At 46.5% G+C, this 16,429-nt stretch overlaps 1 protein-coding gene across 1 annotated transcript in view; it reads left to right on the plus strand.

Moving 5' to 3' along the window:
- The first annotated feature begins 2,183 nt into the window (after positions 1 to 2,183).
- Positions 2,184 to 16,429, plus strand: part of IL17RD (interleukin 17 receptor D) — a 161,162-nt gene continuing 146,916 nt past the window's right edge. Inside the window, exon 1 of the mRNA XM_086936854.1 lies at positions 2,184 to 2,342. Coding sequence (XP_086792980.1) covers positions 2,223 to 2,342 — 120 coding nt within the window. The 5' untranslated portion in view covers positions 2,184 to 2,222. The remainder of the gene's footprint in view (positions 2,343 to 16,429) is intronic.

Genomic DNA, 16,429 nt, shown 5'->3' on the forward strand with positions numbered 1-16,429 from the left:
GAAATTGATTATGTTTTTTATGTAACTTTAATTAAAATTTGTGATACGTACACATCCTTTTGTTTCTTTTACCTTAGATTGAAGAAGTGGTATGGTATGATTTTTGTATAAAAGTATATCTATAGTTTGGTGAATTATTTGTCAAGAGCAATTGTTTTGAATATTGATTACGGTACCCTGGCTCTTAGCTTTGAGGGGTCACTCTCGTATTTTTGGTATGCTGGGTAGATGAGCCACAAACACAGTGTAGACCCCGCTGTTCCATCCCCTTCTTTGAATCACAGCCCCCCGGCTGGTTACTACAGCAGGGGCTGCAGGGCATGCACTGCAGGGAACTGCTGTAGGGCGCCAGTTGCTTTGTGCCGGCAGTAGGTGCGGGGTGCCGTAGACTCAGGTCATTACACCCCCACGATGAACCACAAAACAACTGACAGCACACACGCGGGGATCGACCCGCTAGTCGTCATTGTGGTGTTGGGGCCCTAGGCCCACATGCCGCATGAATGACCACACTGACACAGTTGTGGGGTACTGGAACTGGCCCGCGTACGTACGCCCGGCCCCTTTTATTTGCAGGGACACCTGACCGGTGACGCCTATGAAGGGTGTGTGGATGATGTGAGGTGCAAACACAGGCAGAACACTAGAACGTGCCCAGCAGCAGGGGCGGCCTTATGCATGTGCAAGCTGTGCACCTGCACAGGGCCTCCAAACCCCAGGGGCCACCACGCCAATATATATCCTTAATATAATAATCCTCTGAGGATGGATACATATTTGCGTGGTGGCCCCTGGCAGGGATTTGACGGCCTCCGGCTCTGTTCCACTTCCAAACACCCTGCTCCCCCCCGCTTCACTGGCCTCCGCGCTCTGCCCAGCCCAGACCCCCTCTTCCAGGGCCCCCTACCTACGCTCCCTGCCCAGGGCCGCCATGAGCCTAGAGCCGCCCCTGCCAGCAGGACATTACAGGTGTGACGTGCAATGTTCCCAAGTGCATTTAGTAATTCCCTTCCTGCTGAGGAAGGTAGCTCAGGCCACCTGACAGGTTCAAACTTTAGGCTCCATGAAAGATTCGGGTCAATCGGTAAGCTGTAGTGCGCCGCAAAAACACACTAACCCTTTGCCTACATCAGTAGGGTTTGTAAGCACAGCGTAGTTATGCTTTATCAAATGGAGATCAGCCAACAGCCCCCCTCTCCCCACCCCTCAAAGGGTCACTTAAGATGCACAATGCAACAACCGCATCAACTTCTACGCTCCCAAACGCCACCTCCGATCAGCCAGCCACGCCCTCGCCGCCGTCCCCCGCATCCGAAGAACGACAGCAGGAGGAAGGTCCTTCTCCTACCTGGCCGCCAAGACCTGGAACTCCCTCCCGACCGACCTGCGCCTGACCCAAGACCACCTCTCCTTCAGGAAGAAGCTCAAGACCTGGCTGTTCGAGCAGTAGCAGCACCCCCCCCCCCCCCCTCCCCCAAGCGCCTTGAGACCCTCCGGGTAAGTAGTGCGCTCTATAAATGTCTTGATTGATTGATTGATTGTAGAAGGGGAAGTCGAAGTAACGCCTAGACAAAGCAAATTCTAGAAAACGCATGGGGACAAAAGCACAGGGTGCTGGTGAAAGCACTTGGGAGAAAAAGTAAAATTATAAGTTAGCCAAATAATTTTTTTTATATATTTATTTAAATGCCCCGAAAAAAAACATAAAACAAAGAGCAAAAGAAAAACACAAGTGTGGAGACAAATTGAAAGAAGAGTGGTGCGGAGCAAAGCAACAGACCAAGTTTAGTATGTTTGTATTGCGGCGGGGCAGGGCTTATTTATATTTTATATAGCGCGAACATTACCCAAAGGTATCAAAGCGCTTTACAATAGAACGAAGAAAGTTACATAAGGTATTGGTGATGAAGTTTACAGGACTGGCGACTGGCAGGGAGCCGGGGCAGAAAGGTGAGGCGGGGCACCTGATGTACGAGGAGGGCGTGAATCGAGCTTTAATGGCACGAAGCAGTACTTTGAGAAGGTGGGGGACAATAAAGCCATGCACAGGGGTCGTGTCGAAACGTTTGGGACGCGCAACCTAAAGAAAAGGAGGCGTGCCCGAAAGTTGGGGGCGTGTCGGGCAGCGAAGAAGCAGGAGTAGTTTGGAAGGGGTGCATGCAGTCGGCGCGCATGCGCCTCGAGGTGCTCAGATCGCAGCAGTTGCTGGAAGGCTGCGCACCATGGCACCTTTGCTGAAGCTCGGCTCCCTGGTCCTTCTCGGTTTATGGTGTTTGCGCAGCAGGGTGTCCCAGGCGGCGGCGAGCCCCCGCAAGGGCGCTGCGGAGCAGTGCGGGCCGAAGGTAAGCCGAGCGCGCTGGCACCTGATGGCATGTCTGTCCTGCACCAGCGTCGGAAGTCCGCTGGCCCGGGCATGCCTTCCTTGGATCACCTGGGGAAGTAGTCCACAGGTCGCGGCTGTGCATAGCGCTTTGTCAGAAGGGGGTTTTGGGGAGCTCTGTCCCCGGGCTGTGCAGGGAAGACCCGGACTGTAGCCTGTTGAAAGACTGCAGCAGGGGACCCGTCCTGTCACCTCACTGTAGTGGTCTGGGAAGCCCCTTACGCACGCATACGCACACAGTGTGTCCAGTTGCCTGCGCTTTGCATCTTTAAAAAAATGCCCTGTATTGCAGCCTCTTAGCGCTGGTAACATGTGGGTGTTTGTAGAACGTAGTACTTTAGGTTTTGTTCAAAAAGGGAGAAAACCGACCTCTCCTGGAGCAGCGCCCACCTGCCAGTTGCGCATCCAGTTACCCCAGCGCTTTCCAGTATCCCCAGGAGTTCACTGCGGGGGATACACACCTTGGCCACCTGGACTTATGAAATCTGTCTTAATAGACCCCATCCTTTTGAGAACTCTAGCTGGTGTGACTTTTGGAGTTGTTTACCGACTGCATTTACTTTTTTTGATTCTTTTGCACCGAGTCCGTTTAGCCAAAATGAATGCCTTCCAATAGACCACGCTGGTGCGCGAGAAGCTCCTGCGTTATCATCCTTATAACGCCCCGTTAGAATCAGTAAGCGCGCAATAAATGTAATTTAAGTGCAATGTTGCGGAGTAGTCCCGAAAACAGTTTTTTTCACTTCATGGTAACGTTTCATACTGGCCTGTGTCGTGGGAAGAGTGCCTTTGGACAAATGCATGGAAATATACCCCCCCCCCCCCCCCCCCCAAAAAAAATGCTCTGTTTGGTACTAAAACAAAGCCACTCATTGGGATGGAAGGGCCCAGATGCCGCTGCGCTACTTGTAGCCACGACCCTAAACCTGGTGGACACGACCTTAATGCTGGGTGACATCCATGCAGAGACCCTACAGGTTGAAATACGAGGGGCCAGCACCCCAGCCCTTCACCCCGGGAAGGGTTGTAGAAAAACACCGTGTGTAGGGGATGCTGTTCAAAGTCCCCTGGTTTCTAGCAAGCTACGGGAGGGAGGGCGAGACTCCTGAAGCGCTTTCATCCCTCAGGAAGGCTGCTTCCTAGATTGTTGTTTTCAGGAAACCAGACGCCAGATTGTTTGTTGATTCGGGAAGGGGGGAGGAGCAGTGCTTGTCTTTTCCATCAGACAGGACCCCGCAGTCTGAGGTCTGAACTTTAAAAGGTGCATTTGGGGGATTCTAAGCCTCTCTTGAAAGGTTTCCGCGGCTGCATCATTCGTATAGCATTTCATGACGTCAGCGTGTTTTAAGACAGAAGGTTAACTTTGTATTGTCGACATATTTGAAAGGCAGCTTTTAACTTCATGTCGTTTAACATGTGCGGTTTATTAGTTGAAATTCCAGTTCAATATTTCCAACTGGTTTCTGCCACGTTGGTTTTGGACTTTACATGATCTTTGGTGGGTAATAAATAGCCCTTGATTCCGCAGGCCTTTTTTAATTTATTTGTGTTTAATAGTCTGTAATGATCCTGTTGGTATTTTTACTTAACATAGTAGGGTTTCCCATATTTATTTATTTGTACATACACAATGTAGCGGCCAAAATTCCACGCTGTGATTGCGTTCTCTAGAAGCCGTTTGTGGAGTTGGAACCTCTAATTTACCTTGAAATACTGTGCTTTTTATATCAAAATTTGGATTTGTGTAGGCAGCGTGAAGCAAACATTTAAGATTTATGTATTCCCGTGCGAATTAATGGTATGGACAGCTAAGGACGTGGAGCTCTAAACCACCAAGCCAGCTTTTGTGAGACAACATTTGTAGAGACGTAAGGGCTTTTTTAACCATTAAAAGTACAAAATTGACATTTTAGCAATGCTTTCAGCAGGGGTGGAGGGAGTTGGTAACATTTGAATGGTCTATTTGGCTGCCTGTCTTATAATTTTCCCAACAAACAATGGGACTATTACTTAAATGTCTACAAGCACCCACACTTAAGTACTTAACTATTAATATACATGACTATACAGATGAGATTTCTTCACACAACTGTGTAATTCGAGAAACCTCCTCTGATAAGGAATAAGCTAAACTGTAATTGTTGTGTGTGGTATTGAAGTGCCCTTCCTCGGGTTCTTGCATCCTGTGATCTCGGGGTCTGGGGATAGTCTGCCCCACATGCTGTTGAGTGGGTGGTCTTTCATGACCTTCTAACCCAACCACCGCCATTGGTTTTACCATTAGGCCTAGATTACAAGTGACCTGTTGCTGATGGTGGATTATTGATCGAGTCTGATAATGAATGAGACATTGGAGATCCTTATTTATCGGATGCCATAAAAAATGCTGACAAAGTTTGCTGCAATAATGGGGATTAGTGTCTGGCTTTTAGTGCTTAACTCACCAAATCAACATATCCTTGTATTTTCAGGGCTTGTCTCCAAAGTAAATATTGTCTCATTAGAACTGCCGATATTCGTCCCCAGACTGTTTCGAGGGGTGCAAAACTCCAACCGAATCATAATCATGACGTGATGCTAACAGTTTACACAGGTGTCGCAATATAACCTGGCACTTTTAATTGAAGCCCAAGTATCATTGTGCTATCTAATCATGGGCGCTCTCTCTTCCAGATAGTTCTGCAACAGGCATGGTCATTGGTTAGAATCCTGTGCAAAATGTGGTACAACATCCTATTGTAGTAATTCTGCTGTAGCTTATTAGTTCTTCCAGATTTTCATTTCAAACAAATTAATGTGACTGTATTTAAAGCATGTTTTGCACAAGGCTGTCATGGTTTGGAGTGGTAGTAAAGTTACTGTGTCATGTGCAGGATTCTTTCACACAAATTAATGTGACTGTATTTGAAGCATGTTTTACACAAGGCTGTCATGGTTTGGAGTGGTAGTAAAGTTGCTGTGTCATGTGTAGGATTCTTTCATATCTTCAAATTTGTGTAAATGTTGAAATTGTGCTGATGTCTAGTTGCCATACATCTCTCCCTTTTATCTCCTGGCTGTCAGTGAGCACCAGCTTTTTTTGCTACCCTTCTCTGTCCTCTTCAGGACACCCTCTGATCTCGATGTGTTCTGTGTGCCACTGACTGTTATCTGCAGGTTGAGCACTATCTTCAGATATCTCCTTAGGAACTCAATTCTTGTGATTGTTCAGCAACCCATGTTGTGGAATACGTTGCCTGTACCATTGGATTCTTGGGTGAATTGATGTGTGTTTCAGTGGCACTTGTCCTCCTCACCATGGTCTCATTATGTTCTCATGGGCGATAAGAGGAGGTGCAGTTGAGAATTGAGGACTTAGACTATTCGCAAACACAACAGAATGAAGGACGGAGTGCTGAAACTTTTCAATAGCCCCCTTCCCACCCCCGTCCAGAGATCTGGGTTAAATTAAAACCATTGTTCTTCTGCTAACCACACCTCCCCAATTTGGACGCAGCCAAATGCATATGCAAATCCGTCTTGATGCTGCTTCCCATGGGAACAGTCCATCCCGAATTACCAGGCCCTCCCTGGACCGGAAACTAGCATCCTTCCTGGGACCGGTTTCGGGGTAACACCCATTATCCGCTAGTCTAGCTTTAATCCAGTGGCATAGCGAGCAATGGACCCACATCTAGGCATACCCTTGGCCACTTAGGGAGAACATAGCAAACACATCAAGATGATGGACAGAGTGCTGAAACAAATGCCACTGTATTCAAGCTAGCCTGGCTGATGAGGTGTGATACTCTGAAACCCGTCCCAGGATACTTGTTTCCGGTTACATGGAGGATCTGGCCTAGCAGTTCGGGCTGGATTTTCCCATGGGGAGCAGGGTCAAGACTGATTTGAATATGGCTTGGTCTAAACTGGGGTGGCCTGCTGAGCAAAACAACTATGGATTTAACCCAGATCTGTGACTGGGTTGAATGTTTGACAATGTTCAGAATTTCGTCCATAATCTTTTTGTGTGGCTAAGACAATTCCGCAGGTGGAGTGGCACAAAGAGGCCATCTCGGTGTTCATTTTCAGGTTCTGTGTGCGCTCCACACTAGCTTGACTTCTGGGTACGGTGGCCCAGTACTGCTCTGCGCCAGTGGACAGGTCTTCTCATTACTTTTGTCTACCAATGACTTGCCTTGGGCCGTTTGCCACCGGTCATATTTATTAATACGCAACACCTTAGTACACCCAATATCGTACTTCACCAAGACCAGGTTAATTCGAAATACATAAGTATTATGTCTTTGCTTATATCTTTATGCATCCTCATGTCTTGCGATGTAATGCAATTTTTCTTTTCTCTTGTGTATGTAAAGCACTCTGATACCCACGGGTCTAGCTAGCGCTATATATAAAACTCTATAAATAAATCCAGGCCTAATCTCCCTGCCCCCCCCCCCCCCCTAATTTGTGAAGTCCTTGTTCAGAGTCTGTGTGTCTCGTTTAACAATTGTACTTGCCAACCCTCGGTAGAAGGCAGATCTCCCTCTTTTACTAGCAAGATATGATCGCATCCCTGCTAAACTCTCACTTCTTCGATCCAAGTCGAGTAGTAAAGACTGTTCACCCTGGCAGAGGGATGTTCCAAACGCTGATTTACATTCGGGGTGGCCCTGTAGGTCTGGACACGTGGGAAGCCGCCTTCGTGGACACCCCACTTGATTGAAGACAGTATGTGGGGTGGTTCGCCAAAGTAACCTGTTAGCTGCCCCTGACAGTGTTTTTCATGTAACCCTATCATTGCTTGAAGTTTAAGACGGCCTGTCGGGGGATGGATGGGTTTACAGTGTGCGGGACCAATTATAGGGCCAAGCCTCTCTCACAGTGTTCACCACCCTTCTATTCTCCCTGACCCGGAGCAGTCAGAGGGAAAGAGCTGCCTTCTTATTTTGCGCTCCTCTCTGTGCAAAGTACAGTTGCTGTGTACAGCGAATATCTCTGCCCCCGGGGCCCTGTTTTCAAAGGGCCTGGCCCTATTGTGCTCCGCAGCGCACAGAGAGCCCTTTGAAAGCGGAGACCTCGGTGCCTGCTGAAACTCTACCCGTCTCGGGGTTGGCACAATAGCCGGGCAAACCTTTTGTTTGGGTCTCGGCCGCATTCTCCAGGTGCCGAGTTACCGATCTGTGGCGCATCCTTTTACCACCAAAGCCGTCCCAGATATCCGCGAACGGACCTGCCTGGCCAGTTCCAGGGGGCGACCATTGTGTGGCGCCTGTCGAGCTTTGTGTCGGCTGTCACACGGCTGCCGCGCTGCGAGGTGACTGCTGACCTCTGTGACACACTGTCTGCTCGGGGGCAGGCCAGCCTTTGATGTCAGCCTCTGTAGGAAGCACGGGGCCTATTTGGGCTATTAAAATTCCTTGGCATTTCCTCTGTTTAACCACAGGCCACTTCCCTAAACACCGCAGGACACTGGCTGATTAAACAGACACCGGCCCTGGGGCTATGCTTGCCGGGCAACCCGCTCAAATGGCTTTTGTTACCAGAGCTTACCGTTTCATAACTTGAAAACAACAATTACACAAAAAAACACACATTTGGAGCGCTGGCAAGAGGTCTGTGCAGCTAAAGGAGTTTGGGAATTGTTCATTCTAGCGCAGAGGTAATGTAATGGCCTGCACATGGGCCCTGCTTTGATTTTTAAGCCTGCCGTGATTTTTGATGGCATGACGTAAATACGCTATAATTGATGATCTGTTGGCAATTAGCGCACAGAGTTTCCTGATTGCACCGATTACATATAAATCCCCTTTCTTTACCTGCAACAGACGCGCTGTAAACAAATCACAAGTGATATATTACGTTTACCTGTGTTTTTTTTTTGTAAGCGAGCAATCCTTTATTTATAACATTTGGACTTTGCAGCTAGAGTATACAAGCCAAAAGTTTTCTTGGAAACGTTTCTAGTTTTTTCACTTTATACCACACATAACCTTAGCGCAGCAGTTTAGAAGTGGCACGTAGCTTTCAACCTAACAAATCGTCCTTAAATAGGAACTATATCTGTAAAAGGAAAAGAGAAGCTTTAAATGCAATTCATTTTATAATTAATGGAGCACAAAAATACTAGCATTAGGCTTCCTATTTCCCGCCTGCTCATGTTTGCAGACAGGACTGCACCAGTTTCTTCTCGTATTGTCATTTATAGAGAGATATCTCCGCCTATGACAATATTACTTTCTTTCCACACATGTCTCGTTTTCTTCCGGGGTACTGCCACCCAAGTCCTTTTTAGGAAAAATTGCTTTCCTTAAAAAATCTGAAAGCCTACTAACCTTAACGAGGAAATTCACTGAACACTTTATTGGGCAGGGACCGTCCTACAAAACAAAAGCCCAGAATAAAGCAATCATTTTATTTGATTTATTCCAGTGTACCGTCTGTCCTCTTGTCTCACTTTTTAAAATAATTATTTGTATTCGTTATATCTGGTATAACAATAAACATACTGTGTTATGACCGCTTTAAATATTGGTTGTGCAGTGGTATAAACATGATCCGATGGGCCACCCTCTGGGGCCATTATACAGATCACAAGTGTCTATCAACATTTTCCACCATAGTCTCTCCCTGGTGATGAGGGGACCTGAGCTACTTTCTCCCTGTTCTACAGTTATTCCCCTTATGCGCATTCCTCATTCCCTTCCCATCCTCCACAGATGTAGTCCAATATTTTCAAGCACCCACATGCTTTATAGATTTCCTTTTCCATCACTTTACAAAATTCCATTCCGCTTACCCAGGCCCGGTGCGTCGGTAGGGCACCGGCTCCCCATCTCCGCGCAGTGTCCCTTTTCTTGAGCAAAAAACATCTATCAGTTGCATCTGATATCTGGAGCCATTATTTGGGCCCCACACTACGATAGTACCTGTTTTGGCATTTATTGCAGCGGTAACCCTTTTGCTGTCTCCAGTGATTATTCTTATGTTTGAATGAGGTGGCAGCTCCAGGGTATGTGTATGAAAGTGCCCACTTGACCACAACCTCGAAGGCAATCCGTCATATCCACCCTTCCTATTTTGTGCAGCATGGTGCACTTGTAATACACTCTGTGTAAGATCTTAACCTGAATCAATCTAAAACTGGCTTTATCTTAACCTGAATCAATCTAAAACTGGCCTTTATCGCCACCTGTGCAGGGAACTCCAACTCCTGCCAGTCCTCTACCTCGAACATCCCTAGGTCCTTTTCCCATTTACGGTTAAGTGTCTTTAAGGCCGGTTGGGTGTTTCTCATTATCGTGCCGTAAGGTAATGATCTCAATTTCTTCTCCAGCTGCCCATCCAGGAGTCTGTACTCCAGAGGGGAGTCTTCTTGTGTTTCCTCATCGAAGGACACTGATTCCTTAGGTGCATGACTTCTTCTAGCATTGTTTAGCCACTGTTTATCGGACATGTTGTAGTCTTCCCTTGGGTGTGAAAAAAGGGGTCTTTCCAGACATCCACCATGGCAGACAGGCCAAATGTGCCCTAGCACCGAAATCTCAGCAGTGCTGTTACTGACCGAAGTCTGGAGCCCTCCCATAATGGTGTTTGGGAGTTGCGAGCCCATTTCTCTAGTCAAGGTTTTCCATAGGTTTACTACAATCTTCCTCTTGTCCAACGTTTTACGTTTAAAACACTCATGCCAGAATAAACACACACACCCTCTCTCTTCCACTAAGAATGTGTCAGAGAATTGTAGAGAGGGAGAAAGATGCCCACTGCCAGGTAGTAACTTTCAGCTGTGAAAGTTGGAAAAAAGTGACCCAAGTTATGTACTTAGAAAAAAAAAAGGAATGACATTCTAACATTTTGTATTGCTGGCGATTCAGGGCCAAAAAAGTGTTGGGTAGAACTTCTCCAAAAAATTGCAATTAGAAGTATGACCACATTGCTTCAAAGATGTGCTCAGATAAACACTGTTAAAATGTACACCTGCTTCATGGGGTGGTTAGTGAGCCTAAACCAAAAGGAGATTTCAGAAAGATTCGAGGCAAAGCGTTAATCTAACTTAAACCAAGAGTGCTTTAAAATAAAGCATGCCGGTTAACAAAGTAACCGTGGACATTCCAATTTCACATCCACAGAAGTTCCCTGCCCTTGCATTATTAAATCACTTTTGAGGTCAGCCTGTACATTTGCATCCCTCGATTGCCCATGGGCTGCCCTTGAGCTACTTAGGCTCATGAAATTGCTTCCACAGTGCAACACATGAAATGGACTAGATGGGCTCTTCCAGCTCGTTGAATTGCGGCTGTTGACGTTGTATTTGGCACATCTGTCCAAGAGTCCCTTCTTTTTCAACTCCCCACATTTTCGAGCCATGTACAGGCAGGCAGGCCCCTGCAGTCTTTTTAGAGACAGGATGCCCAAGTCTCTCTGTCGCCTCTCTCACCTCTGATTCCTTCAGTGGTACCCCGTTGAGGTGGCCATCCTTCCAGATAGCAATAATCAACACTGCATGTGGTTACTTTGGAACAATAATCAACACTGCATGTGGTTACTTTGGAACAACAAACGGAGCAGGTTTGTTGTCGGTGGTTCCACATAAAAAAAAGACTTCATTAATGCTACTGACTCAACCAGGTGAACATTCATATTCCCTGCCCGTCAAATGCCTCTTCTGGTTGCCTACCTCTGTCTTCATGGGATGACCATATATCACTTACAACATTTCATCTGACCTTTATTGCCTTATATTTGATGCTATTGTATTTATGTAGAAATTTCTACCCCTGACGAGGCATTGAAGTGCTTTCCGGCGAGTAGTACGCTACTCCAGAACCCAAAGGTGGAATAGTGGTGGATTAATAGAGGGGAAATGTAAGTTATTGGGGGTGGTGGACAGGTGAGCCTGTTAGTTGGATGAATAGGGTAGAGGAGGGAATAGTTTAGGAATTATTATTTGGCAGTTCATAGTAGTAAAAGAGGTTTAGGATGAGTCAGAGGGCCGGTTAGTTGGATGGATAGGATAAAGGCCGGATAGAGGAGGTAAGCATTCAGAATGAGTTATTTGGGCGTCCATAGTAGTAAAAAAGGTTTGCGATGAGTCCGAGAGGGGAGGTAGCAGATATTTCGGAAGAAGAATAGGATGAGTAAAAGTGGTGATTTAATAAGGTCTGGGTAGATCAGTCATTTCTTTTTCTCAACAGTGGGAGGAAAATATCTGTTTACTTTTGTGACCTGGCATCTTTAGTTCAGCTCAGCAAGCCCTACTCTGACACTCATTTTTCCTCATTCGTTACTGGAAAAATTCCAATAAGTTTTACAATTGCACTTGGGCGCTGCGAAAAAAAAGTTCTTTACTGCTGTGCACAGTACTTAAGAATGACTGTATTGTGCATACAATGCATTAGTGAAATAAATAATGAGATGTGTGGTGACAGAGTGTACTTTCCAGATTGAACGTAGTTCCTCACGCATTTCAAAAGAGGCCGAAGGATCCACCCAACACAGGCAATGGAAAGGAGGAGGCTAAAATGCTCCTGGGGCCTTATTTAAGAAGTGATTGAAGTGTCTCAAGTTCGTAGCTGAAGGTACTTGAGCCAAAGAAACCAATGTTTGAAAGAAGCTGAACCAAATCCCATTAGATCATGTGTAGAGTACTGTACAATATGGTAGCCGCGAATGGCGCATGCCCCATTACACATTAAACCTAAAAAAATGGGCTATTTTACACCTCCAGTCGCCCTTTTCAACGCACAAGCATACTGGGTGGCTATACGCTCTTAGACACTACGTCTACCGCTGGGTAGCTGTTCACTAAATGTAGCCTCCAGCCAATCTTTTACTTTGAATGGTTATTCACTTCTGGAAAGCTGTAAACCTACACAACGGGTTCACTTTCGATGACCGCAAATCATTAGTCCCGTCAGTTGTTCCTCCGCTTCCAATGACATCTAAACTATACTTAATTTAACCTTGTCCTTCTGTGTTCGTTCCTGAGTTACTTACCCCGCCACTTCCAGGCGAGGCTTCACCTCCTGGACGAGTGGAGGGTTGAGAATTGTTTCCTTCTGGTACAGGAGCTGCGAGGGGTTAAGGACCCCCATACCTTCCAGAAAGAGGGGCTGTATTTCTACTTTAGGCCTCATGGTTGGAAGCTGAAGTCAACCTCCCTACTCCTTTTTCCAGGCTGAACATTGCTTTCTTCTCATCCCTTTCTGGGTTATCTTCGCTTGGATAACACACTCACTAATGCACTGGGCCACACATACCCCTGCAAGAGTGCACAACTGCTTTCTCATGTTTTTAAGGTTTGCGAGAATGGACTGTGCAAATCTGTGGTAGATCGTTCAGGAAGAAATGCAAACTTCTCATTTTTCCACCTATTTTTGTTAATTCCCCTTTGATTTTCTAGCCCAGCCTGAATTTCCACACAGAGCGTGTGTTGAAGCTTCAGAAAGGAGGAGGAATGACTGGACCCAAGGAGGTGGGATTGGAATGGCAACTTTCAGCAAAGACAATGTTAGTGGCCGTCTCCGATTACTAAATCAGTGTAACAGGAGCTGAGATGAGTAGCTAGATTAATGGAGCAGTAGTCCTTTGCAGGCATGTATCGTTGGGTAGCTGCCTTGCAAGGGTCACCACTGGACGCTGCCCAACCCCCTATAACTCAGTTTGGCTTGTATTTGTGCCCCTTCAGCACATGTTTAAACTTGAAGCAGGGACCCTGACGCTGGGATACAGGAGAGTGTGAGAGATGCGTGAGACTGGGCTAAAATCTTGCCATCTGGCTGCACGAATGGGGGCTTTCGATGAAAGATATGCGAGGCGCTGGAGAGACCTGCATATTTCCTTTAACTTGTTTTCTAAACATTCAGGAATGTTGAATTCAATGCGCTTCATCAGGTGGGGACGGGCAGGCAGAGCCCAACCAAGATGGTGGGGTTTCTTGAAGCTCTACAATGAGGCCACAATTGCTCTCCTACTTCGATTTCATCATGATTTGAGATAGGGTTTTGAAATTGGGCTGTGAGGTTTGGGGGCATAGGACCTCCAGTGGAAGTCATGATTGTTGGTACATCACTGCTGGTGTCAACAGCAGAGGTATCTCGTGGTGCCTTCTGGCCTAACAGAGGAGCACAACATGTGCATTAAGTGGCAGAGGTCAGGTGAAGCAGTGACAACCCTGACGCGGCTAGTGGCCCATTAGTGGCCTATTCAGAGAGCCCAGAGTTACTCCTGGTGCATGGATCCTCACGGTGTTGGTGGTGGCTGGAGGGAGCAGAGGACACTGGCTTTTTGTTTCGCTGTGCCAACTGTCGGCTGAGAAGCCAAGTGCACTGAAGGGTCCAGTCAATGCCGGATCCCAATGTAGATTATGAATACGTGATACACGAACACCTGGACCAAGGCACCATTAGTACGAGGACAATCCTTTGTGGCATCCTGCCTGCAAGTGGTACTTCTGATACTGTAACCTCATGCCTCCATGGCGTGCAGGAGATAACGCATGGAGCATTTTTTTTCTGGGTGCAAATGGAGTAGGGAAGGAGCAGGGGAAAGATGGTCACAGAACCTGCTAATGGGAAGGAGTTGGCGGTAGGGGAATGAGCCCTGCTGATGGGCAGGGGGGCAATCTGGGATCAAGAGCAAGTTGTACAGAAGTACAGAACTTGGTATCTTTCAAGTCCAGTATGGTAAAGGGGTTTATGCTGGTGGAGACAAAGCTTGAACACCTTGAGAGCATGCAACGCACATACTGGATGAATCCATCCTAGGGGAAATGAGCCTTGCTGGGTGACTTGCTGTCCCTGAAGGCGGAGGAAGGTTGCCAAGGTTTGTGTGACGCACTTCGGTTGGCATTGGGAGTATGGGGGGGCAATGTGGAGACTAGCAGTATGGTGATGGTGACCAGGATGACTTCGAAGTGGAGGAAGGATGTGCTGAAGACGTCAGTGAAAAAGAGACTGTGCTATTCTGAGAGGGCATATTCGGTCTATTTTGCTGTTTGTGCATTGAGACAATATCAAAGAAGGTCATTGGGAGTGGAGTGATGGAGAGGCATTGTAGCCTCTGTTAGATTCTGTGAAAACTGTAAGAGTAAACTTTAAAGAGGAAAAAATATGTATTTACCCGGTTGGATTCTGCCAGCACCTCTCGTCAGCTTATCCTTCGCATTAGTGTGTGTTTTTTTTATTGTGATGGTTAGATGCTTTTTCTGAGGCTATGTTTGTGGGTTTCGATAAGAGGGCACTGTTAATGGACCGGTGATGCTCCATGGGTGGGGGTGGTGGATGAGTTTAGTAGGGGACATGTGTTCTGGTGACTTAGATGCCAACATTTGATCATTTGTGCTCCACTGCTTGTCCCCTTCCTTCTCAATGGTCCTGTTTGTACCAGATGTGCACTATGAAGGAGATGTAGGCTCTGTATTGTGGAGCTTAGAGCTAGGACTAATGGGGAATCTTTTGTGTTTACTCCAAAGTGGAAAATGTGTGTTTCATAGCTTGCGTGCCAGGAAGCTCAATAAAATGATTTGTGCCTATATGCAGTTTGTTTGCTTTTGGCATTACATTGAGAAACAATATACACTTTCAGTTGTTTCAGAAGATTACTTAGCTTCCCCCTGCAAGATTGTAGTCACATAGCAATTTGAAAACATTTCTGAAAATGTGCATGCTTGCTCCCATATGTTTTACTCCACGTCGTTGCATTTTCAGCTTTGCAACACGTGTCCGGAGTACAAAACGACTTTACGGGTCGACCCAGTGTTATACCAGCTACTGTCTTATATTCAGGCCATGTAAGAAGGGATGTAGACCACTTTGGGTTTGGTCCAGTCCTGAGGGATGCGCTTGGAGTCAGTATCGGCTGCTCCCTTCCCCAGCACAGGCAGTGATGCAGCAGGAATTGCACAGAGCAGATCTTCGGCGAAAACTCCAGTACGAGCTGCACTAAAGCGAATGGACCTTTTAGTCCCGTATTGAGGTGCAACTTAAATCACCCACACAAAATACAGTGAAGCACATTTGGCCTGACAATGCTGATTGAGAGTAATATATTTGCAAACCATAAATGTTTATTAGCAGATAAGCAAGGTTACAAACTCAAATAATTTGTTTTCGAAAGTCAGTAGTCCATGCATGAATATATCAGTTAACATAATTTAAATCCATTCAAAAAAGTAAATACAAAGGCAAACTGCTTACAGTTGTCATAAATCAAATTGAGCTGACTTCACTTCCCTTAAAGAGAAGTTCCCTGATAAGGCAGGCTAACAAGTCTAAATTGGGGAGAAGTCCAGCAGAAGGTGCCTGCAAGTAAAGCCTCTATAAGGCAGAATCAAATTCAGTGGTGTAGCAAGTGTGGGGGGGTTGGGGAGGGGGATGGTGGCTGGCAGCCTCCCGCTCTTACCTGTGGCTGTTGCCGGTGGGCGGTGGCAGGAATCACCAGCAAACACCCCCCCCCCCCCCCCCCCCCAATACATTTGGCTCTGCAGGCGCAAGTCCTAGCCACGCCATTGATCAAATGAAGATTCGGTGAGGTTAGTGGGAAATCTATTTTCCCAGTATTCTAACTCTTTGGGCAGGAGCAAAGAAAGCATCCAGCCTGAGGAGGGTGGTAAAGGGCATCTAAATGTAGCTGACTCAGCAATGCACAGTTAAATCCATAACCTTCTTTACAATGTGGTGCAACAACTTCTGGTTCCCATGAGGCGAACCAATCTGGATTGAACTCTTTCTGATATAAACTAGTTTCAGCTTCCTTCTCAGTCATCACACAATGGGAGTCTCTGCTGTATGACTTTCAACTGATATTTTGTTGTAGGATGATACGTTTAGTTAGCGTGTTCTTCGTGCCTGTGAAGAAGTTCATTTTTCAGCTCTCCATGGAACAAATACAGATAAACCTTCACACACACTAAAAACACAATAGTAGCATTTAATTAACACTTACTGCTGCAACTTGGCTCCCGAAATAAGAGAAAGGAAGAACGTACAGCAGAGAAACATTTCACTTGCCCAAAACCATTTTAAATCTGGGCCTACACTAACTATGGCCAACTTTAGTGTGAAAATC

Source organism: Lissotriton vulgaris, chromosome 9 (assembly GCF_964263255.1).
Source record: "Lissotriton vulgaris chromosome 9, aLisVul1.2, whole genome shotgun sequence".
Lineage (NCBI taxonomy): Eukaryota > Metazoa > Chordata > Amphibia > Caudata > Salamandridae > Lissotriton > Lissotriton vulgaris.